Raw genomic sequence first — 26,260 nt, forward strand, 5'->3', positions numbered from 1 at the left:
CGAAGACAGTAACTTTGTTAGATGATATTATTATTTGGTTCCCATTTTATTTACAGAAGTAAATTCTTAATTGCAATTGATAAAAGCATTGCACATAAACTATGCATGTATGAAAAAATGGTATGCTTTTCACACTTAAAGAAACGGTAATCGAGCATCCAAAATGTCCAAGATATTAATTTATTTAATTATTAATTTAGATTAAAGTAATTTAATCATTAAACCCATCCTAGTATATTTAATTATCAATAAACAGTTGCATTTCTCTGTTACAACTACAAGTTGCTTTAGCTGTTGCAACTTATGATGCCAATACTCTGCACCACTGCATGAAATTGAGAAATGGTCATCTACAAATGAGATTTGGCTGGTTTTAGAACACTACCGGTATTTCTTTCTTTCACAATGCACTAGGTTATCTTAAAAATATGTTTGGATGCCATTTTTAAATCGCACATCCTTTTATTACATACTTCTCACATTGTAACAAAATGAGGAAAAAAGCTCTGTGTTACAATATCAAAAATTATTCAAATTTTAAAGCTATAATATATGGATTTTTCATTGCTAAATAATAGCTTACAGCTCTAAAATTTATTGTAGATCTGATGGATAATTTGTTGACCACACGTCTTTTTACATTGATATTTTTTAAAGACAACCAAAAGCTATCATTCTTTTTATCTATTTAATAAATATACAAGTACATGTACATACAAATAAAAATATCAATTACACAAATATCACAGATAGATTAAGCAACTACGGATACCCAATCTCAAATTCTGTTACTTTAAATCTAACTCAAATGCATTCAGGAACTAGTTTTGTATCATCCCGGTGAGCACATTGTTATGTAGAATCATAGTTAACAGGTGGTTTCTTGTTCCTATTTTCAATAGCCAGTTTCTGCCGGAGGCGCCGGACTTCGTTAAGCAGAGCTAGTTCCTGTTTGTCAAACGTTCTACTGCTTCTCTCTAGGGACACAGATGACTCGGGGTCTGTTGATGTCTGAAGTGTGTTCCACGCTGAAGACTGAGTGGTGTTGTTGAGATAGGACTGACCAAGCCTTTGTTCTACAGAAGAAAATGATTATCATTGAACATTTATTACAAACAATATAATACTGTGGAATCATTAATTTTCGTGGGGGCCAATTTTCGTGGATTGCTAAAATTTTACAGGTTCATGGGGACGTAATTTCGTGTATTCTCTTAAACATACAGAGGAAATATGACTTTATTATCCTAATTTATTATTTCGTGGAGGATGTTAATTCGTGGATGAAAGGTACCCACGAATTCCACGAAAATTGAGCCACCACAAAATCTAATGATTCCACAGTATAAAATCATTTATTACAAATTCTATATAATTCATTTTCAAACAGAATAAATTTTCAATTTCTTTTCCATAAAATACTGACATATACTATATACATGTATATTAGACTTTTTAATATGAAATCTTTTATTAAGCAGTGAAAAATTCTCATACGATCATTAGTAATATAACCTGATAAAATTATTTATGAAAGTAAGTTTGTAATAGTTTTTGGATAATAATACATGCATCTACCTACCAAAACAAGAACTATAGCCTGAGACAGCATTCAAGTAATAAGACTTACTTCTGCTGGCGTACAGTGCATCCTCCGTCATTGATTTGCCGTGTTCCTGAGCAATCCTGGCCTCATCCTCCACGAACTCCAGCCGACGTCTGTCTGCTTGGGCAGCTAGATGTTTCTGTTCTCCTAATTCCTCCTGTTTATCCTCCACATCTTTTTCCTATAATTCATAATGAATAAGTATTGGGATACTTTTTTAAAAATTTTACATACTTAATTGTAATCCTGTGCAAGAATAAGATTTTTCAGTCATATGTTTAGTAGCGCTATATGTATACCATATAAGATTGAAATTTCACTTGACTTGAGCAATTATAATGGTTTTTTTCCCAAGGTATAACTATTAAGCACTTGTTTGATGTTGTTTTAATTACTAGTATTCCAGTGCACTGACCCTTTTTTCCTGACACTGCATCATCAGATCATGGACCTCCCTCTCAAGCTGTCGATTTTCACTGCTTGTCTTTGCCAGCTGTAGTTATAAAGAATATTAATTGGAGACCTTCGTATCTGTTGATATTACAGAGGAAAAAATCTCTTAAATGTACCTGTACATGAAGTTCACCAAATTAATGTTTTCCAAACATATAAGCACTGAATGCATATAGCCAGTACATGTATCATCGTTTAAAAGCAGAACTGTCATTGACATAGGAATTCATAAATGAATTAAAAGATATACCGGTACAGAAAAACCCATGATAGCAAATTTTAAGGGACCAGGGAATCTGTGACCACCCCCCCCTAACTATTTCTATTACAAGTATATACATTGTATTTGCTATCATTTGTGTAGGCTATATAATGCATAGCACTGTTATTTATATGATTGAATGTACATAAAAAGTAACAAATCTTCAACGCTCTGGATATTTTTTTTTGGGGGGGGGGGGGGGTGTTACAGATACATGTATAGGAAAAATGAAAGGGATTGTAAAATTAACTCTGTTATTGTCATACATTTGTTAAATCTGTGCTTGATCTTTGCATTAACTTTCTACAAATTTAAGTACGGACTATATGGGGACATGAATTCATTTTAACTGTAAATTTAACTGTACATTTAACTGTAAATTCATTACATCAATATTTGCTACGTTCATATTTTCCTTTGTCTATATTCTGGGAAGACAAAAACAAACCCCCTACCAACCTGAACACCCTTAGTCTCCCTCTCTAAATCCTCCACTCTCCTCCTGTATTCAAATTCATTTTGAGCCCAAGCTTCAATGTTCTGTTGTGCTGCCTTTGCCAAGTTCTCTTGTAGTTGCTGTAAAGAAAATAAAAAGATTATAATTCTGACTGCTTTTACAGTTGGTTTCAAGAAATATGGATGATGGATATTGACTTTACCTTTCGGATTTCCACCTGTCGTTCTCGTTCTGCATCCCTAAGCCTCTGCTGGATGCGCTCCTCTAGTTCCGCCTGCTTCCTGTGCATGTCTTGTTCTGTTCTAAGCTGCTGGCCAGCCGTGGCAAAGTCCCTGAACAGCTCCTGAATATACAAACAGATATCATTTCAGAATTAACCTACATGACATGTAGTACAAATAATGTTCGGAGTTTGAAAATCTATCATATCAGGTGCTTGAAATTCACTATAAAATGACTAAAATAATCACAATTAAAATAAACCTGGAAAAACTGCTTTTGAAGACTTTTTTTTACATCTTTTGTAATTCCCATTACCTGTTCGAACATTTTCTTCTGAAGCTCAAGTTCTAGGTTCCTTATTTCTGCTTCCTCTAAAGCAGTCTCTGTTTCCTGGTCTCTCATTAAAGCCTAAAATAGGTAAAAAATATAAGTATCTGGAGAATCAGGTATGGAATTTTCAAACAGCTCTACAGGGACATCTATTGATTAAGAATTGCCTACTTTTCGCTGTACTTCGTCATCTAGACGTCTTAGCTCTGCCTCCCTCTGCTGTTTCTGGAAGTGGAGGAACTTTCGGCGGGCAGCATCCAATAATTGGAGCTCCTTTAGTTTAACCTCTCTGTTCATTGCATACAACCTACGAGGGAAAATGTTTTGTAAGAAAGTTTTATTATTAAATACAGTTTTTGTTTTATAATGGCATTTCTCAGTCTGCTGAGATGGAGATGGTATAGCTTGGTGATATTATTATTAATGGTATATTTGATCCAACTACAATACATGTATGATCAATATACACAATAACAAAACAGATCATCATAAACAACTGGTACCATGAAAGCAACTGGACACAATTCACACATATATCACAACTGTTTCTGACACATATCAGGCATAACTTTATGTGACATGATACACCCACAGAGCTGTTTGTAGTATAACACTAACCTCTTTCGCTGGTCGACCAGTTTCTGTTCCTCGGTCTGGATCATGCGGCGCCTCTTCTCCTCCGCGTCCAGCAGGAGCTGCTGCTGTCTGTACCACGCCTCCTCCTCCTGCTGCTTCCTCGCCGTCTCCTTCTGCATCTCCAGCGAAACTTGTCTACAACAACATCAATTTAACTATCTATAGACTGCTATTACATATAGGGAATATCTTCTGGGAAACTTGTCTTACTACAACAATGTCATTGAAGTTAATCTGATCTTTCAATAATTCCGAACAGTCTTTCCTAAACAGTTGCCCACAAAAGTATGGCTCAAAAAAACAGATATATTTTGACTACCCATAAAATATGCCAATACATTGTACCAAATAAAATGATACCACAGTACCGTACCCTGTTATGTCTCCCCGACATTCTATCTTACCTCTGTCTCATGTAATCCAGCTCCTCCTGTCTGATCCTCTCCCTCTCCTGGACTTGATAATCCACAATGAACTTGGGATACTTGTTAAACACAGGGTACTGTCCCACAGTCAGGGGCTTGAAATCTTCCAGTGACCCCCGGGGATGGATGTCCTCTGGTGTGGCTTCCATTAGTCGATAGGCCTCCTTCAACACACGCCTCACATCTACCGCATTACGATGATGGTAAAAGTACTAAAATCAAAGATTCAAAATATAAGTAAACTAGAAAACTGACCAGTCAGGAAGGGCCCCGCTATGACAATTAATATAGAGAAGTGAAAAAAACTTTGAATTCCATCCTCTTTATATTAACAATGATGAAAAATAAATGCCTGGCAGAAGATGTAAAGAACTGGAATTAGGATCTCGTGATTTGTGGTTGGATATGATTTTCATCCAACAATTAAAGTGTTTTTTTCTTGAGCCTTAGTGAGGGTATAAGACACACAAGTTGGATAAAAATCATATACTACAAATCATATGAGATTATATTTATCCCATGTTTTATACACCACAATCAATGTTTACACTGTTTATAAAACTCTACATTATTTTACTTCATTATGCCTAGGCAAATCCCATTGTAAAGTCACAACTGTGGGATATCAAAAAAATATCCAATGAGTCATATCCACGGGATAAATCTCAGGGTATTAATTATCCTGCTCTCATCCATTTATTGAATTTTATCAGGGCTTACAGAAGGAACATTTTCAGGTACTATTCTTAAGTTTCCTTTAATATAAACACAGCAACCAAAAACAACAACAACACCAAAACATCCATTAAAAAAGAAAAAAAAAAGAATAAAAAAACTGATATCTAATAATTTTTCATTTTTTAAAAATTTATTGTAGTCCATATTTTTTTTTTATTTTACAGAATATAAGTATTTGGACTAGAATGAAATATATTCTTTATCAAATACCATCCTTTAAACTGAGGGGTAAAAATATTAGGTCATACAGCTCATGGAATGAGAGTTTAATTTGCTTCAAAACAAACATCAGTGCAGACAAAGGTGTTCATTAATCTCGATATGACAGATAGAGATAAGCCTCTAAATTTTCTGCAGCAGGCAAGATAATTAATCCCAGGGGATTAATTGTTCTGCTCTCTCATCCTTTTCTTCTAAATTTACAATAAGATTTTTTTTCTTCAGAAATGACAGAATGGGGTTATTATCTGATTACCTGTTAAAATTAACAGCATTAAGGCAGAAAAAAATAAAATAAATAATTAAAAAATAAAATAGTGAAAAAGGATATCTTAATATATATCTTGATTTTAGAATTCAATAAAATTATTATAAATCATTGTGTACGGTATTTTTAACCAAAATAAAATATGAATATTATATTTTAAATCCATATTTCAAAGAATGTACACAATACTACACATCATTCAAAATTGACCTTAACTTCAAAACAAAGTTCATTTGCAGACACAGACAGTGCAGTAATTAATCTCAATGTGACAGATAAAGATAAAGCTTAGGATTTTCTTCCTGTTGAAGGTTAATTAATCCAAAAGGACAAATATTGCACAGCCTTCCATGTATACAATGGTAACATTCTCAGTAGTTATCTTTCTTTGCCCATTCATTCTCAGCAGTTATCTCTCTTTGCCCATTCATTCTTATGCATAGTTAGGAATCTACCCCACCACCCCAGCTCCAAACCAGAAGACATAGAGAACCAAACTTAGCATCAAAATATGTATTTCTGCCTACTGAACTACCATACCAAATGTGAACTTGATTGGGCAACCATAAAAAAAGTTATTAGAAAAAAACAGGAAATTTGTGGACGGAAGAGTGACAGACGGACGGACGGACAGAAGGACGGACGGACAGAATGATTACTATAGGGCACCCGCAAATCCTTGCGGGGCCCTAATAACATGCTAAATTGTTTACTTCTAGATTTGTGCTTCTCATTCTAAGTTAAAACTGGGCAAAAAGACTATGAATTACCGGTAATAAATTTTACATTGAATGAATAAATCATTGCTGATTTTATTAACAGACAACGTGCTAAAAGGAAATAGCAGGAATCTTTTAACTTTTCTTTTTCTTTTTATGAGATCATGAGATGGAAAGCTTTCACATTAAATACTTTTGTTGATAACATCTGATTCAATAATTGTCTCCACTATTTTATCTGAGGACACTTTCTCAAACACAATTGATAGTGTTCACATCCAATGCTACTGTGGTTTCATTAATATTCAAGGGCATCAATTTTTGTGGATTAAGATAAAGTCACAGTTGCAAGGATACGTAAATTCGAGGCCAATGACCCTATCAATACAAAATGTTAATAAAAATTGCACTTCAACGAACATTTTATTTTGTGGGTCAACTAAACAACGAAATCCACGAAAATTAGTATTCAACGAATATTGATGAAACCACAGTATTTGATATGAGGTAAACTCACTCTGAAGTCATCCAGTTCCACACACTGCATTAGCGGCCCTCTGGCAGACATTGCGTAAGCTACCACCACCATCAGCAGGAACGACGGGTGGTTGGTGAAGACGTTGTCAAAGAGCATCAACCACTCGTCCCTGGTCAGCACCTCAGAGAACAGGGTCTCCAGTAACGGCCAGGCATAGATCTAGGAAAGCAGGAGACCAACAAAGATGTAGATCTGTGTTATCAATGTCAAGATTACCAGTACTAGTACTAGACAGGCTTACATGTAGATCTAGAAAACAGGCCCCGGGGCCATAAAACTTAGACGAGCTCACTTTTGATCTCAGTCTCACTTTTCCACTAAATGTTCCTTTTGTAAAAGTGAGACGTAGATCATGAGTAAGCTCGTCTAAGTTTTATGGCCCCGGGGCCAGGAGACCAGCTGTGAAAGATGAGGTATCGCTGTATCAATGTCAGGATTTTTACTAGCATCTCGTAACAATCACCAGACACAGATCTTTGGGATTAAAATAGAATTGATAGAAATTTGGTTTATGGTTTTGGTACGCTGAAGCACGTACGGCAACTTGTTTTTTCTTTTTAATAATATAACGCTAAAGATAAATCCAACAGTTTGTTGTCTCTCTTTAGTAGCTTGTAAAATACCAGAACTATCAGTAATGCTATTCTGAATTGAAAATGCTAAAGCAAGATTCATTTTATACATTTTATTAATATATTATCACTTTTATAAATATAAATGTATGTACATGTATTTACAAGCACTATACAAAATTTTAAAAAAAATGCACTAAGAAAAATTCTTTGACAAAATCCAGCATAACATTGTCCAACTAATGCATGTAATGAATGGTCCAATGAGTCAATAACCAAAACACATGGATATCATGATGTGTTCACTGTGAAAAAACACACTATGCACTGCCATTACTGTCCTCACTGGAGAATAAATAATCCATTTCTGGTCTCTCTATTCCCTGGTTGAACACGGTAGAAGCATTCACAATGTCAGACAGTTGTTGTATGATTTCCCCATACACTCCAGGCTGTTTGGAGGAGCTTCCAGTTAACTCGGAGCAAATACTCAACAGCTTTTTCTCCACCTGCATTTTCTGCTTCTTAGGTTTTGTGTTGCTAGTGCGGTTTCTCTTGTTGGCAAACCAGGCCTTGACTTGGGCCACAGTTATTCCCCCTTCTCTAGCCAGTTGCTCTTTCTGTTCATCGGAAGGATAGGGGTGATCAATGTTTTTCTCGAACCAGTGTGACATGATGGAGGTGGCTTTGGAGTTGAGTTGGCGGGAGCGGGGTCTGGTGCTAGTGGAACTGTCAGGAAGCTTGTCTATGCTGATCTTCAGCAACTGTAGACTGCTGTACACTCGGTTGGTGAGGTGGGCCCTCTGCTTGTCATGGTATGCATGGATGCTGGTCATCTCCTTCAGATACTGTGATGGAGTGTCGATCGGATGAGCTTTCAGTTTGGCCACAGCATCCAGCCGCTGTGTCTCTATGGTAGCCAGCTGAGTGTTGTAGAAGGTCTTTAGTTCCTGAACTTTTGAGTTGGACTTTGAGGATAGTTCCAGGAATTGCTGCTGTAATGTGGTTTCCTGAACCACAGCATAAGAATGTTCGGGTGTTGGCTGAGAATCATAGTTAGGCAAAGACTGGTCGGAACACAAGGCATAAGGCACTGATGCTTGTAGACAATCAGATGCTAGTGTAGCCTGTAAGTCCTCAAACATAGGATGGGTAGACAGCTTGGCCAGTCCTTCACATCCAATCACACTTTGTTGCTGCTTAGAATTTCTGACTATGGATGCCATATCTTTTCAGTGAGACCAATGTTCAAATGACAAAAAATCTCTGTAGTCCAAAGAACTTAAAAAGTTGAACTGTAACTTGTCAAACACTTTCCTTAAGAGTCCAGTGTTGACTTCTGATTAGGTCATTAGAAATGTGCGCCCACCCATGTGACTTCTGGTAATTAATGAGAAGTCTCAAAGTCATTTTGGGCCAATTTTCCCACAGAACAGTGTTCACTTACCCTCCAATATGACACATGCATTTCACAGGTCATGACTGTTGAACACTTACTCCCCAAACCCAGCCAATGAAATCATTGGGATCAATGACTATTGACCAATCAAAAATCATTGATTTGCCTGTCATGATCCTGTGTATCACAGTTAGACATCTAATAATACACATGTAAAACATCATAATGGCCTGGTAATTGTTTCATTGTTATTAATGGGGTGAAGTCAAATTAAGTTTGGTTTAGAATGAAAGAAAGCGATTGATTGTTGATCATGTGGAAACAATAAACAAAATATATAGATCATTTTTCCCAGGCTCTTATCAACAGGTAATTCCTTTTGATTTTCACCTGGCATACCTGGTATATCAGAACATGCATCTAATTCATTGATCTTTTGAAATATGAGAATTACTCATATAATGTTTTTTTCACATTACCCAGATAATATTGAAAGTGTTTTACCGATCACTTTATCAATGTAAATATGGACTTAAGAAAAAATCTTTGAAAAACTCCCTCCTCTGTCCATCAATCCACCTCTCTCTCTCTCTCTCTCTCTCTCTCTCTCTCTCTCTCTCTCTCTCTCTCTCTCTCTCTCTCTCTCTCTCAGTTAATTTTAAACATGAGCTTGTTCAACATGTTTGGTGTACTTCAATTCTATTTACAAGGTTATGAGTTTAGTGGTAAGTTTTATAAAATACCCGTAAATTCTACTGATGATTACTAAATATCAACCAAGTCATTTTTGGATCGTCTTGTGATATTAATCAGAAAGAAAATATTGTGAATTTGAACACAAGTCTGAAATAATCACAAACTAATTTATTCTGGAATGGGAAGGGGGTATTTTGATCTTCTCAGGATGAATAGCTTAATATTTCTACACATCATACATTTTAATACATGTAATCTTAAATCCTTCAAAATAAAGAAAAAGAATAAAATAATACAAACTTGCAGAGAGCTACTTGTAACAATGTTAAAATACTACTGATCTGTGTTTGAGTGTTTGACTTATTTTTCACAGTTCTTCAAAAGCGTGAACTCTCTATATACATGTACATCTACCTGTACAAATGTATCTAATTTTACCTGAGAGGTGACTCCATATTTAACAAAGTGCTCCAGTAGGTACTTGTCGTGATGAGCTAGAACATTTTCTATCATGGCTAAAATGTTGATGGGTGGGTTGGGAAAATACTCAAACCAATGGGCTCCCCAGTTCACTAAAACATATAAAATCCATGAATATGATCAGTTATTTCTTGTTCAAAATTTCATAGCATTATTTTTTTTCCAGTATTTTCAAAATTTCTTTACAATTTTTTCCTAGTCTATTCAAATTTTTTTCTATAAATGTATGTTTTGTTACAAAAAATGAAAAAATAAGCGTATCAAAAACTACCCATGTCTACTTTCTCTCAAAATTCATATAAATAAAAAATATAAATTGGTACAAACATAAACGGATATATGAAGCTTAACACATCCAAAATATTCAAGTTATTATTTTATTTATCTATATCATGCAAGTATGTGCATTTTACTCACCCATAAAGGTTGTCAAGATCTCAAAACAGACCAGATGGTTATTCTGGAAGAGTTTGACGAATGGGAATGCTAGGACAGGGAGATACTGCGTTTCTCCAAAGATTGGTGACCAGTGCGCAAGGGCCGATAGTATTCTGTATAGGACATTGACAATCAAATAATCAATCACAAACAATTACTACCATAATAAACAACAAAAATTTACGAGATAAAGAAAACCAAGAAGGGTGACAGACGCTTCTTAATCATGAAGTGTACATGTATATAAGATTTTGCTGACTTAAGAACCCTCTCAAACAAACCTTTGCAAAATGCGTAATAATTTGCGGCTTTTCACAGGGTAGTCTTCGTGAATTTTGCTGTAAGCTGGATGTGTGCCTTTGTCAACAAGAGCAGCATATGCGGTGTGGTTTTCTGGTAAACGCAAAATGGACCTCCAGATGAACATACGGTATTTGGTTGGGTATTCTCCATAACCTTTCAGTATAGCCTTCAGTCTATCTGTATTCAAAGTCTCTGGAAGGTCTTTCTACAGTTAAAGAAAACAAAATCCATGTAGTTTAAAAAAAAATTCAACTTTGATAAAATTTGTAACACAGTTATACTAATTATAAAAGCATTTTGATTAAAAATTACTATGAGTTCATCCAAAGGACTGTATAACTTTTTTGATAAATACCACTTGCTGTGTATCAAAAAATAAATTCCTATGAACTGTTTAAAAAGAAACTTAACAATTCTTATTTTTTGTGCAAAGACAGTCTACCAGTACATTTGTATATAAACCTATATATACTTCAGTATTACCTCTGACTCCCACTCCTCTAGGCGGTTTTCCTTCCCCCTGGCAGGAGCTGACATTGACCTGTTTTTCTTCAGTACAGAGGACCTCTCTGTGGACATGGTTTCTGACATCTTGTTGTTGGTGACTACTTTAACCAAGGGAGCCGGCGGCTGTAAGATTATCACACAAATATATCAACTTCGTCTTCTACATATCTACACTTTATCACATTTATTCATCATACAACCAAACCAATTTCTACATTTACACCGTATTACCTTTTTTTTATCATACAAATAATCAACCTCTACAGATACACTTCATTTACTTTTTGGGTATTCATGAAACATTTCATACACTGACATTACAGATACGTTTGAATTATGTATTTAAGTCTTATCTAATTAATTCAATGCCAATTTCTTGCCTTGCTGAGTTCTTCAGACATAGTGTGCAAGTTGTACACATGTAGGCTTCCATCTTCCATGACGGCTACCAGATACCGTCCCCCGGGACTGACCGCTGCATTGTTTATCCTGTTCTCTACCCCTCCCACATCAAACAGGAGCTTACAGGTGTGAATATTAATGAAGCGAATAATTCCATCCTGACTTAAAACTCCCAGAGTCTATAAGAGAAATTTGAGCCTTGTTCATCTCAATAAATCAAAGGAAGAAAAGGTCGAAGAGAATACTGGGCACACATTGAAATCCCACATATAAAAAATATAATTTCCTTTTTTTTTTCTTCAATGTCTCCTAATATTGTGCTTGGGGTAATTTTGACATGCTTTACTAGTTTTATTTTGGTTACAAAATTGCAAAATAATAAAGCATTTATTTAAAATACCCTACTATATATAATCATACAGTTATCTACCGTATTGTTTTTATAGAAAAAAATTGAAATCGTTATCTAGAAAGATTCAATATTCATGAATTTTAAAAATGGAGCTATTGAAATAAACTGGAGATATACTACTCATAAACTCTGTAGGAGTTTCTATGTCTTACCTGACTAGCTCCTGCATCAAAATTATCAGGAAGAAATACAAGTTGTTTGACAGTGGTGACTTTTATGGGTAATTCTATAATACGAAGCAACCTGTGTGTGTCTAAATCCCACAGGTGGATGAATCTAGATCTCCCTCCTGCTGCTAACAGTCTGCCATCCCTAGAAATGTGCAAAAAGACTTAAGAAATTATAATAAAATAATGGAACATCTCAATATCAGAAATAAATGATCCATTTGGAGAATATACAATGTAGTTGCAATGTTTAATAGAAACATGCAAGAAAAAGGAATAGAAAAGGTACTCCACCTGGTAGGGGCGTAAGCTTTGTAATGGGGTGATTTTCCTGGAGGAACTGGAAGCTGGTATTTACAGTTGAGGGTGTCAGACTCCCAGGCAAAAATTGTATCATCCTTGAAACCTGTGATAATTGTATTACTGAGAGGGAGGAAAAACACCTGAAATATAAAGAGTCCAATTCATCTTATGATTACCAGTAGAAAATTGAAACTTTTATAATTACAGCAAATGTAATGTAAAGGTACAATAAATGTTAGCAAAAAAAAATTATACTGGTAAATTAAGCATATTCAATAAGATTCTTGTAACATCTTGTAACACAGTGATCAAAATCATAAATTCTTTAAAACAAAATTACCTGAACAATGCCAACATCTTCCTTAATGTTAAGTTTTCTCTTGCGTTGGAACGTGTCTAGATCCCACAACTGTGCTGTGTCAAATGAGGTTGTCAAGGCGTACCTGCCAGAGGCGTGGACAGAGATGCTGCCAATGGCTGATTCATGGCCTTTCATCCAAGCAACCATCTCCTTTGTATCTGAAATGAATTTTTTACGGTGATTTCTGGATAATCAAGTAGGTATGCCAAAAATTTACATTACAAGAACAAGAGGCCCAGGGGCCACATCGCTCACCTGAGCAACAATTGCCTTAATTCTGATCAAATTAGCATTACAGTATCAACAATATCTTGACAACTGAGTACAGTAGATCTTGCTAAAAAAAAATTGAAAATCTGCCAATTTTTATCCACCTCTTATTTTTTAGTAAAGCCCCTTTTGTTGTTGTACCTGTAAGAAGATTTTTCTCTATTCCTATTAACACCCCCCCCCCTTCCCCATTTCGTGGCCCCACTATTCTCTAGGGAATCATGGTTTCATCAAACTTAAATCTACCTTTAATCTCATAACCTGTGCTTTCACACTAAGTACTGAGTTTTGGACCGAAAACTTTCCCAGAATATTTTTAAGGATTGTAAAACTTGATCCCACAATTGTGGTCTCACCCTACCCCCGGGGACCATGATTTGAACAAACTTGAATCAACACTTCCTGAGGATGCTTCCATTTTAATTTGAGTTTTTCTGGCCTAATAGGTTTTGAGAAGAAAATTTTTAAAGATTTTCTCTATATATTCCTATGTAAAACTTGATCCCCCAATTGTGGCCCCACCCTACCCCCGGGGACCATGATTCGAACAAACTTGAATCTACACTTCCTGAGGATGCTTCCATTTTAATTTGAGCTTTTCTGGCTTAATAGTTTTTGAGAAGAAAATTTTTAAAGATTTTCTCTATATATTCCTATGTAAAACTTGATCCCCCAATTGTGGCCCCACCCTACCCCCGGGGACCATGATTTGAACAAACTTGAATCTACACTACATGAGGATGCTCCCATTTTAATTTGAATCTTTCTGGCCCGATAGTTTTTGAGAAGAAAATTTTTAAAGATTTTCTCTATATATTCCTATGTAAAACTTGATAACCCAATTGTGGCCCCATCCTACCCCCGGGGACCATGATTTGAACAAACTTGAATCTACACTACCTGATGATGCCTCCACACAAGTTTAAGCTTTACCGGCCTAATAGTTTTTGAGAAGAAAATTTATAAAGATTTTCTCTATATATTCCTATGTAAAACGTGATCCCCCCAATTGTGGCCCCACCCTACCCCCGGGGACCATGATTTGAACAAACTTGAATTTACACTACCTGATGATGCCTCCAATCAAAGTTGAGCTTTTCTGGCCTGATAGGTTTTGAGAAGAAAATTTTTAAAGATTTTTATCTATATATTCCTATGTAAAACTTGATCCCCCAATTGTGGCCCCACCCTACCCCCGGGGGCCATGATTTGAACAAACTTGAATCTACATTACATGAGGATGCTTCCACTCAAATTTGAGCTTTTCTGGTCAATAGTTTTTGAAAAGAAAATTTATAAAGATTTTCTCTATATATTCCTATGTAAAACTTGATCCCCCAATTGTGGCCCCACCCTACCCCCGGGGACCATGATTTGAACAAACATGAATCTTCACTTTCTGAGGATGCTTCCATTTTAATTTGAGCTTTTCTGGCCTAATAGTTTTTAAAAGAAATTTTTTAAAAGATTTTCTCTATATATTCCTATGTAAAACTTGATCCCCCAATTGTGGCCCCACCCTACCCCCGGGGACCATGATTCGAACAAACTTGAATCTACACTTCCTGAGGATGCTTCCATTTTAATTTGAGCTTTTCTGGCCTAATAGTTTTTGAGAAGAAAATTTATAAAGATTTTCTCTATATATTCCTATGTAAAACTTGATCCCCCAATTGTGGCCCCACCCTACCACCGGGGACCATGATTTGAACAAACTTGAATCTACACTACCTGATGATGCCTCCACACAAGTTTAAGCTTTACCGGCCTAATAGTTTTTGAGAAGAAGATTTTTGAAAAATACCAACAAATTTTCAATAATTCTCAATTATCTCCCCTTTAAAAAGAGCGTGGCCCTTCATTTGAACAAACTTGAATCCCCTTTACCTAGTGGTGCTTTGTGCCAAATTTGGTTGAAATCTGCCCAGTGGTTCTTGAGAAGAAGATGAAAATGTGAAAAGTTTACAACGACGACGACGACGACAACGACAACGCCAACGACGACAGACAACGGACAAATTGTGATCAGAAAAGCTCACTTGAGCCTTTGGCTCAGGTGAGCTAAAAATGACTCTATTAGGTATAAACATTGTCATTCCTATTAACTATAATTTTGCCATGTTTAACCTTTGTATCTATGAGAGAAAATGTACCTGTGTCAAAACACTTCAGTGAATAGTCTGACAAACCCACTAGGAACTCTGTTTTTCTGCGCAAGTTATATGCTAAGGCTGTACAGGGATGACCACATTTCTGTGTCAGGGCAAACCTGGAAAAAAGTATAATATCATGAACTCATATACATACAGGTATTGTTGATATCTAATAATTCTAATTTAAACTTTATCTACACTGACTAGAATCAACAACAATAGAAAAGTGAGGAATCCCATTTATACCTGTTTTTATTAAGGTCAAACAAAAATATGTTGCCTTGATGATCTCCTGCGATGAAACAATCCCCTGTGTTGTCAAATGACGTGTGCAAAAATCTGATATTTCTGCTGCTGTGAGTTAGCGGTCCTGATTGACTGTTGGTGATTGACACCATCAGCCTACAAAACACGAAACAGTTCTAATAATACAATTTTTTTTATCTTGAATTAACGTACTACCTATAAGTAACAAAAGTTGACCACTACAATAGAAAGGTTGAACAGCATATTATTTTGTTTTTCTAGATATTTGTGCTTGATTTCAGACACTTTTGTTCTCAAATTATGAAGAAATAGTCACTATTCATGGTCAAACTCCTTAAAATATATAAATTTCTCAGTACCTACATGTTGACAATCTTAGTCTATCTGCCCCATATATTATGAATAAACATACCCATTGTCTGTGGATGGTGTTGGCTTCCTATGCCAAATTTTCCCAGAGGTTCTTTTACAAACATCTAGGGACTGCATTTTTTTTTGTTTTTTTTTTAATCACTGAAACAAAACAATAAAATTAATGGTGGAGATTCAAATGTGATTAAGAAAATTGTGGACAATTTGCTGAGCAAAACAGTCATTTTGGTGTTCCTCAATCAACATACATCATACAATATACATTTAATATTGTGGTTTAACACTATAACATGTATAATGTATAAACCTCTGATTGGATATATAGCTTTATACATTCATTGTATAGAAATATAAAGTTGTTAGAGAAGTTTTTTTTATGTCTTTGATAATAAACCAACAGTGAAAGGATTATTAAATCAACATCTGGTGCTCGCTTCAAAATACCATAGATGAAATGATATTCTTATATTTGAAATGACTATTAAAAATGTCATTCTGAGAGAGAGAGAGAGAGAGAGAGAGAGAGAGAGAGAGAGAGAGACACACACACACACACACACACACATACACACAAAGGGAATGAGAAAGAGAGAGGCAGAGAGAGAATGTTGGAAGACTTTGCTAAGTTTAGTGATAAAGCATTTATGGTAAATGAGGCATTTGATTTGATGGGACATGATTGCAAATGTAGGACATGTAGGGTGCAGTAGATATGCAAACAGTTAAAACATGTTACATGTATTAACCTTTAACACTGTTTTATAATTTTGCTGTGAATCCTTTAGAACATCTCCAGCGAATACAGTAAATATGTCGTTGAAACCTTGTGAGCATATAATAATTAAGGTGCAGCATCTCTTTGATGCTGGCAAAGCTATTATAGTGCAGATGTAGTGCATGGGTGTTTAAACCAAGAGCTTTTGAAACAAGTTTGTTTTGTTAGAAATTTTACAAGAACATGAACAATGCAAACTTCAGATTCTGACTAATGATTGACAGTTCAAAATTATAATAGTTTCCGCAATACACTTTTAGGTTGTTTATGCAATGTTTTGACTAGAATAACAATACCTGAACAAATATTTAGGTGGTATGGGACACCTTGAAATTTTAATGTGGATGAAAGTACATCATCAAATTCAAAATGTAATCTCTCCATGAGCTAACAAAGTCATTATTGTTTGCTCTGTATCTAATAATCTTGTTAGCTCCTGGGGATTTTATAAAAGGTAAAGCCCTCTCAAGGGTCTTAAGGGTATATACTGAAATTACACCAGAGGCATGTTCAGAGGGAGCGATTAACGCGATTGTGAGCACTCACCTAAATTCCCTATATCTGCCACACAAGTATTGGCAACCTCCCGCGAGTGCTCTCTCTGCTGAACACACCTCTGTACACTCTCAGTAACTTTTCCAAGATAGAGGAAAGAAGAAGCTGAAAGTTACTGTATTTTGTATGTGCATGTATATGTTATTGTAATTATATTGTATGTGCATTTATACAAAATACTTTCAACAACTTCCAGAGCCTGTGATAAACAAATGCAATGCCAGTTAGTGTCCTAACATCTTCGCTAGCCAACGATCCACGGTGTTCCTTTATTAACATGGTATAGAATAGTGAATAGATTTAAAGAAACGGTGAAACACAGTAGATCGTCACCCTTGGCAGTTGGCTAGTGAATATGATGTCTTCATTGTTTGCATCAATTTGTCACAAAAAAAAACCCTCTTGCTTATAGCAAATGGTTTGCATAAGTTAAATTACAAAAAAAAAAAGAAATTACGAAGACGAATTTGTACTTTTCTTCAACTTGACAGTTTACTTACCATAACTGTTGTCACACTATTCGAGACCAAACTTGTTTATTGAATTTGACGCGTTTAAATAGAAATAAAATTTAAAAAACGAATAAAATTAAATAAAATCTCTAAATATCAAAATCCAATATTTTGATTATTATGTGTTCAATTAATAGATAATTGCTATAAATCAATAAAACAAAATAGTTTTTTGTTTAATTTTAAACCAAAATATTTTCTTTCTTTTTTTTTTTAATTCAAATAGTAAATATTGGGAAACTTCCGGTGTAGAAACTCACGGTTTTGTTTTGGTAAAGACACGTCAGATTTCGTGTTCATTAGGAAGCTAGAAGTAGTTCTTCAAGTGCGAAGGTTTTCTCTCTGAAAACATCAAAATAGAAACATGGCTTCAAACGATATAGGCGATTGGTATCGAGGAATACCTCAGATGACAAAATATTGGTTTACTGGTTCGATCGTCGTGCCACTTGTTGCAAGACTTGGACTTATCAACCCAGTGCACTTGATACTTATTTTTGAAAGAGTTGCATATAATTTCCAGGTGATTTTTTGAGATATCTGATATTTCTAAATTCTGAGACATTTATTTAATCATCTGATGTAAAATTTATGAGGGCTGTTTTGTCAATCACTTAACTGCTTAATTTGAAGTTTTAAGTAGCTATAGCTTGAAATAATTACGGAAGGACATACTAAAGACCAGAAATACTAAACATGCTAAAGACTTGAATGACCTGAAATTTTATATAAATTATATACCTTTATGTTTTGTGTCAAATGAAATGACTTTGTGTGTGTGATTATTATATTTTCATATGAAATGTGGTAGAAAAATATCATGAATTGACATCCATATAAATTAATTTATTACGGAGCAGAGCAGAATTTGAAACCAGGCCCCATGAATCTTAAGCTGCTGTACTAACTGAGCTACCAGATGAATGAACTGGTTTGACTGACACATCACCCCCTTAAAATGGTCATAATACCCCCGGTGATCTCAAATCACCTCTTCCTCTATCAGTAGTAAAATTGTCAGTTTCAGGGGTTTGTCATGGCACCAAATTGTAATGGAATTGGGGAAATTATGACAGAGCTGACCAGGATTCGAACTTTAGCTCCCTAAATTGTAATAGGCGTTGCTCTGCCTATAGAGCTATGTGGCACTAATGATCAAAGTAGTCTGACCGCCACACACTGGCACATGTACTTCTTGTTTCTTTTGCCCTTGACTGTTGTTGTCTTTTGCATAATTTCAAGCAAGGTTGAAGTTTAAATTAGGTAGGGTAAGTATTATATTAGTCTGGTTTCGTTTGTAAGTGGGTTACAGAATTGATGCACTGGGAAACTGTACTGTATTCTTGCCATATATGTAGATCTTTTGCATGTAAACTTTATTATTTTGTAATTTCAGATTTGGAGACCTTTAACAGCTGTTTTATATTTTCCAATGTCTGGACCCTCAGGGTTTCATTATCTGATGAATTTGTATTTCTTATACTCATACTCTACAAGGCTAGAAACAGGTAAATGTCAATTCTTTTATTAATTTTTCTGTAAATTTACTTATATCTTTTACTGGCTTTTAAAACAAAAGAATTCATGTGAATTCATTGATAAAAACTTACCTTTCATTCATGAAAGAGTTTCATATATTTGATAAAAATTATACAGTTATGAAATGTTATGAAATTTTCTTAGTTTTGACATCAATATGTGGTAACATTTCATGAAAAAAACCCACCAAAAACAAACAGCAACAACCCTAACTTGAATATGAGTTTGGACTAGTGTATATTTGTGCATGTATCTACCAGTTAGTTCACTAAAACAAATTTATATTGCAGGTATTTTTGATGGGAAGCCTGCAGAGATGGCCTTTATGCTGATCTTCAACTGGCTCTGTCTTGTTGTATCCTTGACTGACAATGACTGTTGATTTTGAAGTGTGAAACAAATGTTGATATAATAGGGAGTCGTTTGAAATTTTAAGTTCACTTTGCTGAATTATAAGCTAACCATACTTTGTATATATGTTGCAATGCATATATTAAGAAGCATTTCCTGTGACAAGGACACCGATTGACAGTGTTCTCCTTAAAAATGTACCTAATATCATGTTTTTAGCTCACCTGAACCGAAGGTTCAAGTGAGCTTTTCTGATCACCCGTTGTCCGTCGTCCGTCCGTCCGTCCGTCTGTCTGTCTGTCCGTCTGTAAACTTTTCACATTTTCAACTTCTTCTCAAAAACCACTGGGCCAAATTTGGTACAAAGCATCCTTATGGAAAGGGGGTTATAAATTGTTAAAATAAAGGGCACAGCCCTTTTCAAAAGGGAGATAATTGCGAAACAGTAAGTTTAGGGTGCATGTCTTTAAAAATCTTCTTCTCAAGAACCACGGCACCAGAAATGCCAATATTTACACAAAAGCTTGTATATATAGTGAAGATTCTAAATTGTAGAAATCGTGACCCTCGGACCAAAACTGGGGCCCCAGGCGGGGTTCAAAGTTTAACATAGAAATACAAAGGAAAATGTTTAAAAAATCTTCTTCTCAAGAACCACTGCACCAGAAATGCCAATATTTACACAAAAGCTTTTATATATAGTGAAGATTCTAAATTGTAAAAATGGTGACCCTCGGACCAAAACTGGGGCCCCAGGCGGGGTTCAAAGTTTAACATAGAACAACATATGAAAAATGTTTAAAAAATGTTCTTCTCAAGAACCACTGCACCAGAAATGCCAATATTTACACAAAAACTTGTATATATAGTGAAGATTCTAAATTGTAAAAATCGTGACCCTCGGACCAAAACTGGGGCCCCAGGCGGGGTTCAAAGTTTAACATAGAAATACCTTAGGAAAATGTTTAAAAAATCTTCTTCTCAAGAACCACTGCACCAGAAATGCCAATATTTACACAAAAGCTTGTATACATAATGAAGATTCTAAATTGTAGAAATCGTGACCCTCGGACCAAGACTGGGGCCCCAGGCGGGGTTCAAAGTTTAACATAGAACTACATATGAAAATGTTTAAAAATGTTCTTCTCAAGAACCACTTCAGCAAAAATGCCAATACATACACAAAAGGTTGTATACATAGTGAAGATTGTAAAAATCGTGACCCCCGAACAAAAAGTGGGGCCCCAGTAGGGGTTTAGATTTTAACATATGTAGGAAAATGTTTTAAAATCTTCTTCTCAAGAACTATAGTGCAACTGTTTGGGATATTACTATGCATACATGTACATCCTTAAATAATGTAGATTCAAAAAATTGTAACTCCCGGACAATTGATGGGCACCAAGAGGGGTTCAAAATTTAAACATTTTAAAAAACATAAAGGAAAAGTTTAAAAATTTTCTTCTCAAGAACTACAATGTTTTAGTTTGTGGAATTTCTATGCATGCATCCTTCGCTTATGTAGATTCCTAATTGGTAAAATCGTGACCCCCGGACCAATACTGGGGCCCCAAGATGGGGTCAAAATTTATTAAAGAAATATAAAGGTAACATGTTAAAAAATCTTCTTCTCAAGAACTACAATGCTTCAATTTGTGAGATTACTATCATGCATACAACCTTGGATAATGAAGGTTCGACAGTTTTAAAATAGTGACCCCTGGACTAATACTAGAGACCCAAGATGGGTTTAAAGTTAAATGTAGAAGTACCGGTATATATGGAAAATGTTTAAAAATCTTCTTTTCGAGAACTACAATGCATCAATTTGTCAGATAACTACGTCAGCACCCTCAAATAGTGTAGATTCGAAATTATAAAAGCCGTGATCTCAATCTAGTACTGGGGCCCCAAGAGGTGTTCAAAGTTTAGCATAGAAATATAGAGGGAAAATGTTGAAAAATCTTTTTCTAGGGAACTATAATGCTTCAGCTTGTGAGATAACTAGGCAAGCATCCTTAAATAATGTAGATTCCAAATAATTAAAACTTTAGCACTGGACTAATACTGTGGCCCCAAGAGGGGTTCAAAGTTTAACATAGAAAGATATATTGAAAATGTTTTTAAAAAGTTTTTCTCGAGAACTATAATGCTACAGTTTGTGAGATTACTATGCAAGGATCCTCAAATTGTGTAAACTCTAATGTAGTGGAACCAAGAGTTATCTTTCTTGTGTTCTGTACAGTCTGAGAGTTATTCCTCTTGAAGTGGAACTCTGCTATGTTCAGTTTTTCAGGTTGTGTACGTGCGGTCCCACCGCAGTGCTTCACATTTCCATTCCTATGTTACTATTTATGTTGTTCAAGCCAACCATAAACCTCGGACCATAACTGGGTCCCCAGAAAGGGGTTCAATGTTTAAAATAGAAAAAGCATATGCTACGAAATGTAATGTTACAAGGAACTGCTGTTCAGGTGAGCGATGTGGCCCATGGGCCTCTTGTTAAAAAATTCTCAGATTTTAATGTAATGATTTGTTTATTACTGTAGAATCATCAAATTTCATGGTGGCTCAATTTTCATGAAATTTGTGGGTAACTCTCATCCACGAATTAACATCCTCCACAAATATATAAATTTGAGATAAAAAGTCATATTTCCTTTTGTAGGTGTAATAGAATACACCAATCTAATTAAAATTAGATCCTTCACGCTCTCGTATTTGATATGTCGCTGGCTTATAGAAAGTTCAATCTGAGATGACCCCGTATGGGATGTTGTTAGATCCTCACAGCGACATATCAAATACAAGAGCGTGAAGGATCTAATTTTAATTAGATTGAGAATACACGAAGTTATGTCCCCTTTAACCTGTAAAATTAAAGCAACATTGGCCCCAACGAATTTTAATGATTCCACAGTATTTGAAGTGTTCTAGCTTTTCTTTAACAACTTTTTAGATTATTGGATGTGCAGCAGATATGATGGTTTGCAGTGGCTTTGTTCATTTGATCTTGTTTTAAGTTCTCATTCCCTGATTGTGAGATTTATATTAGTCTTTTACATGACAACTGTTTTCTTTGAGAACTTTATGATATACATTTCCCTGTTGTTGTTTTAGCTACTGATGGATCCAATGGTGCTTAGTGTATTGTATGTCTGGTGTCAACTCAACAAAGATACAGTTGTCTCATTCTGGTTTGGAACCCAATTTAAGGTTAGTTTCTTTACAGATTACCAGTCGTTTAAATTTGACGAACATGCACAAATACAATAAAAATGCCATGTTATGCTAGGAACAATTTTTGTACCAACAGCTAAAACAAACAGGTACTATTCCTTCATAGAATATAAACATTTCTGTGTCAAAATTGAAAGTGAGATTTGAGGTCATGTCACAGTTGTTTTAATATGGAATATTTTGTCAGTAATAAAGTTTTATTAAATCATACTTTATTGTCGACAAACATTCCATATTAAAACAACTGTATACCTGTAAGCTGCTTTCTCTTGAGCAAGCTGCAAATCACAGTCACCAACCTTGCCATGAAGTGAGGCCTTAGTGTTATTCTAGATTATAAGGGTTACAATGTATTATTTTTATTTCAGGCTATGTATCTCCCATGGGTCCTGTTAGCATTCAATATGATTATTGGACAAGGGTGAGGTTTCTTTCTCCTTTTTTTTTTTTGCCTCTTATGATGTGAAAATTTTCTGGTATCATGTTAAAATAAGAGATTTTGTCTATTCAAAATATCCAACCTTATAGTAAAAATCTTGTGTGTGTTGGTCTGACAATCATGATTTAGTTGGAAGTTATTACACAGTGAGTCACAGTCACTGTTAATAACTTATTTGTAATGACTTTATTTAAAGTTTATTTGAAACTTTACCATTGCTAACTAAAACTAATATTTGTGGAGATAATGATTTGTAATAAGGAGGTTGACAAGTATACACAAAGTTGGTTTATAGTATCTTAAAAATGTTCTTTGTTATTATGTGGTATTTCTTTATCTAAAGTGAAGAATTCTTCTTATACATATAATTATTTTATGGCTTGTATTTCAAGTACCATATAATTTCCAATATCTATGAATTTCTTTAATATTTACAGAGGGCTTTTGGAACTTGTCGGAATTATTGTTGGACACCTTTATTTCTTCTTAATGTTTAAGTATCCCCAGGACTTTGGAGGAGCAAGGCTTTTATCTGTCCCAAATATTCTGTAAGTACTAGTAAATTGAAGACAGTACATGTATATATATGATGCACATGTACTTCAAAACTGTAGATTCCTATTTAACTTATAATAAAAATAAAGGAATTTTATATACATTTACTCGTAAAATCATGAGAAGCACCACTGGCAGATTAGAAAATCTTGATTTTTTAATATCTTTTGATATTTGTGAACTATATGAAATTTAGGGCTTGCAATTTTATATTTGATACTAAACGTTGGAATCACGGAATAAAGTAAATAATAAGGAATCTACAGCAGAATTCTCTTCTTTTTAAATTATATGAAGGAATTCAGTTGTAACAGTATTTTTGGGAGTTGATTTTTAATCAACTCTCCTATGCAGTCACTCGGACAAACCGAAAGTGAAACAGTGTTTGGACCTCAGCACAAATCATTGCTCCTGACAAGACTTAGTTCTTGAAAATAATTGATGAATTCGATGTAATGTATGCTAAAGCATTGTTTTTCAAGGAAACTTATTTACAAATACCTTAAAAATAGTCAGATTTTAAATGGTACGAACAATTTAAATATTTTTTGTAGTCGTATGTATTCCTACGCCAGAGTTCCATATACGGTAGTCTCATTCAACTCGACGCTTTGCTGTCTCCGTAAACCCTTGTCGGAGATTTACGGTGTCAGCCGAGCGTTTGGTTGAACGAGACTAGAGTTCAATATTGCTTGGATCCATACAATTTTCGAGAAATATTTCTACCACTGATACATAGTTTGATTGAATTAATTTTATCTTTAAATGTTATTTAACATGATTCATATGGAGGTTTCTCGACATTCTAGTCGAAAAAGTTCAAAAATTCATATTATAAAAATATGCGTAATTCAAATTAAAAACTACGTATACATGTACTTGTCATGCAAAATAACATATCATTGATTTTAAAATAAATAAACATCAACAAAATCAACTCCCGTCAGTTCTTCAGTACTTTGATTGTTATAGCTAGGGATCTAAATTTTGTATGTAATTCTTATGATATTCATTGTGATTCTTAATAAATCATCTGTATTCTCAGGTACAAGTATTTCCCAAATAGAAGAGGTGGTGTTTCAGGATTTGGAATGGCTCCATCAAGTCGTAGACAGACACCTGATAATAATGGGGACAACCAGAGACACAACTGGGGAAGGGGAAATAACCTTGGTGGAGACTAGATTTGTATAACCCCTAGTGAAAAAAGAAGACAAAATCATTAGGTGATCAGTGTTTCAAGGATATGATATTTCAATTTCACCTCTAGTCTTGAATTCAAGTATCCCCTTGTTGTGCATACGGAAAATCAACAAAACAACTATATTTTGTGATCACAGGAACTGGATATGTGGGACAGTTCCTCTGAAAATTTATTGGTTCTTGGGAACTGGTTTACTAGACATGCATTTACATCACATCTTTAATTGCTATCAATTATACACATACAAATATCAACTATTTAATTGACACAGCTATTTTACCACAAATAAAATAACTATAATATGTTGTTCTGAGATTCTTCATCTTTGCATTTTAATTAATAGTACCACTTTATATGTGATTCATAGTTTAAGATTTGTAATGAATTGATCAATTCATGCCTCACTTGATTCATATCATGCTGCATATTGGGGAATTTATGTGTGTATCCAATCTGCTCTATTGTAGAAATCATGTAAAGTTAGAGTCCATGGAAAATTTGTGCTTTATGTTGGGTTATGTTTTGAAGTTCTATAAGATGAATGTTTAAATTTAGAGAAGCATATTTTTGAAGTTACATATATTTTGTACACACTTTGAGTCATAATCTGTAAAATAACCATGACCAAAAAACCCCTGAGTATGTTATTACCACTATATACATTTTTTAATTAAAACTACATGTAGTTGATATGCATAGCACCTGATAAATACATGTAAGCATACATGTCATGTATGCTTATTTATTACTAAAAAAACAGCATGGTTAAAAATGGAAGGTTTTATAATACAATTAATTGTTAAAATGATTCTGTCATGTACACATAGATGTAAATTTGCTTTTGATTTCATATGTACAATGTACATTGCTGTAGTTATTGTGTTCAATAAATCAGATTTGTAAAATCTAAACCTAATTTTTCTCTGTCACTAGCAGGCTAGCAGTTTTGTCATTTGTTACTACTCTTGCCAATGTCACAATATGATATGCATGCAAAACATATTACATGTAATTCCCTTGACATTACATATTTGTAAAGCAAATTTACATCATTCTTTTTTAACAATTCATATTATTAACTTAGCTGTAGATAATTAGATGATAGGGAAGTTAAA

The 26,260-nt window shown here is 34.6% G+C and overlaps 2 protein-coding genes across 3 annotated transcripts; one reads left to right on the forward strand and one right to left on the reverse strand.

The window, feature by feature from the left end:
- Positions 1 to 671: 671 nt before the first annotated feature.
- Positions 672 to 17,842, reverse strand: LOC128189681 (TBC1 domain family member 31-like). Of its 2 annotated transcripts, none has more exons than XM_052861383.1 (22): positions 17,806 to 17,842; positions 16,016 to 16,116; positions 15,583 to 15,738; positions 15,337 to 15,452; positions 12,893 to 13,071; positions 12,544 to 12,692; positions 12,235 to 12,394; positions 11,649 to 11,849; positions 11,245 to 11,391; positions 10,740 to 10,966; positions 10,438 to 10,571; positions 9,979 to 10,112; positions 6,853 to 7,032; positions 4,371 to 4,603; positions 3,949 to 4,101; positions 3,502 to 3,637; positions 3,316 to 3,408; positions 2,981 to 3,121; positions 2,781 to 2,897; positions 2,022 to 2,099; positions 1,631 to 1,787; positions 672 to 1,076 (listed from the first exon to the last, which is right to left on the reverse strand). In XM_052861383.1, the coding sequence occupies exons 2-22, from the start codon at positions 16,090 to 16,092 to the stop codon at positions 853 to 855; spliced, it is 3,192 nt and encodes a 1,063-aa protein (XP_052717343.1). In that variant the 5' UTR covers positions 16,093 to 16,116; positions 17,806 to 17,842; the 3' UTR covers positions 672 to 852. The 2 variants fall into 2 exon arrangements, with proteins under 2 accessions (XP_052717343.1, XP_052717342.1); XM_052861382.1 differs by lacking the exon at positions 17,806 to 17,842 and adding an exon at positions 17,297 to 17,423.
- Positions 17,843 to 18,057: 215 nt separating this feature from the next.
- LOC128186621 (derlin-1-like) lies at positions 18,058 to 26,056 on the forward strand. The gene is made up of 8 exons (XM_052856451.1): positions 18,058 to 18,340; positions 19,214 to 19,325; positions 19,647 to 19,711; positions 22,667 to 22,693; positions 22,828 to 22,923; positions 23,316 to 23,368; positions 23,824 to 23,934; positions 24,987 to 26,056. The coding sequence occupies exons 1-8, from the start codon at positions 18,182 to 18,184 to the stop codon at positions 25,123 to 25,125; spliced, it is 762 nt and encodes a 253-aa protein (XP_052712411.1). The 5' UTR covers positions 18,058 to 18,181; the 3' UTR covers positions 25,126 to 26,056.
- Positions 26,057 to 26,260: the final 204 nt, after the last annotated feature.

This window comes from Crassostrea angulata, chromosome 6 (genome assembly GCF_025612915.1).
Source record: "Crassostrea angulata isolate pt1a10 chromosome 6, ASM2561291v2, whole genome shotgun sequence".
NCBI lineage: Eukaryota > Metazoa > Mollusca > Bivalvia > Ostreida > Ostreidae > Magallana > Magallana angulata.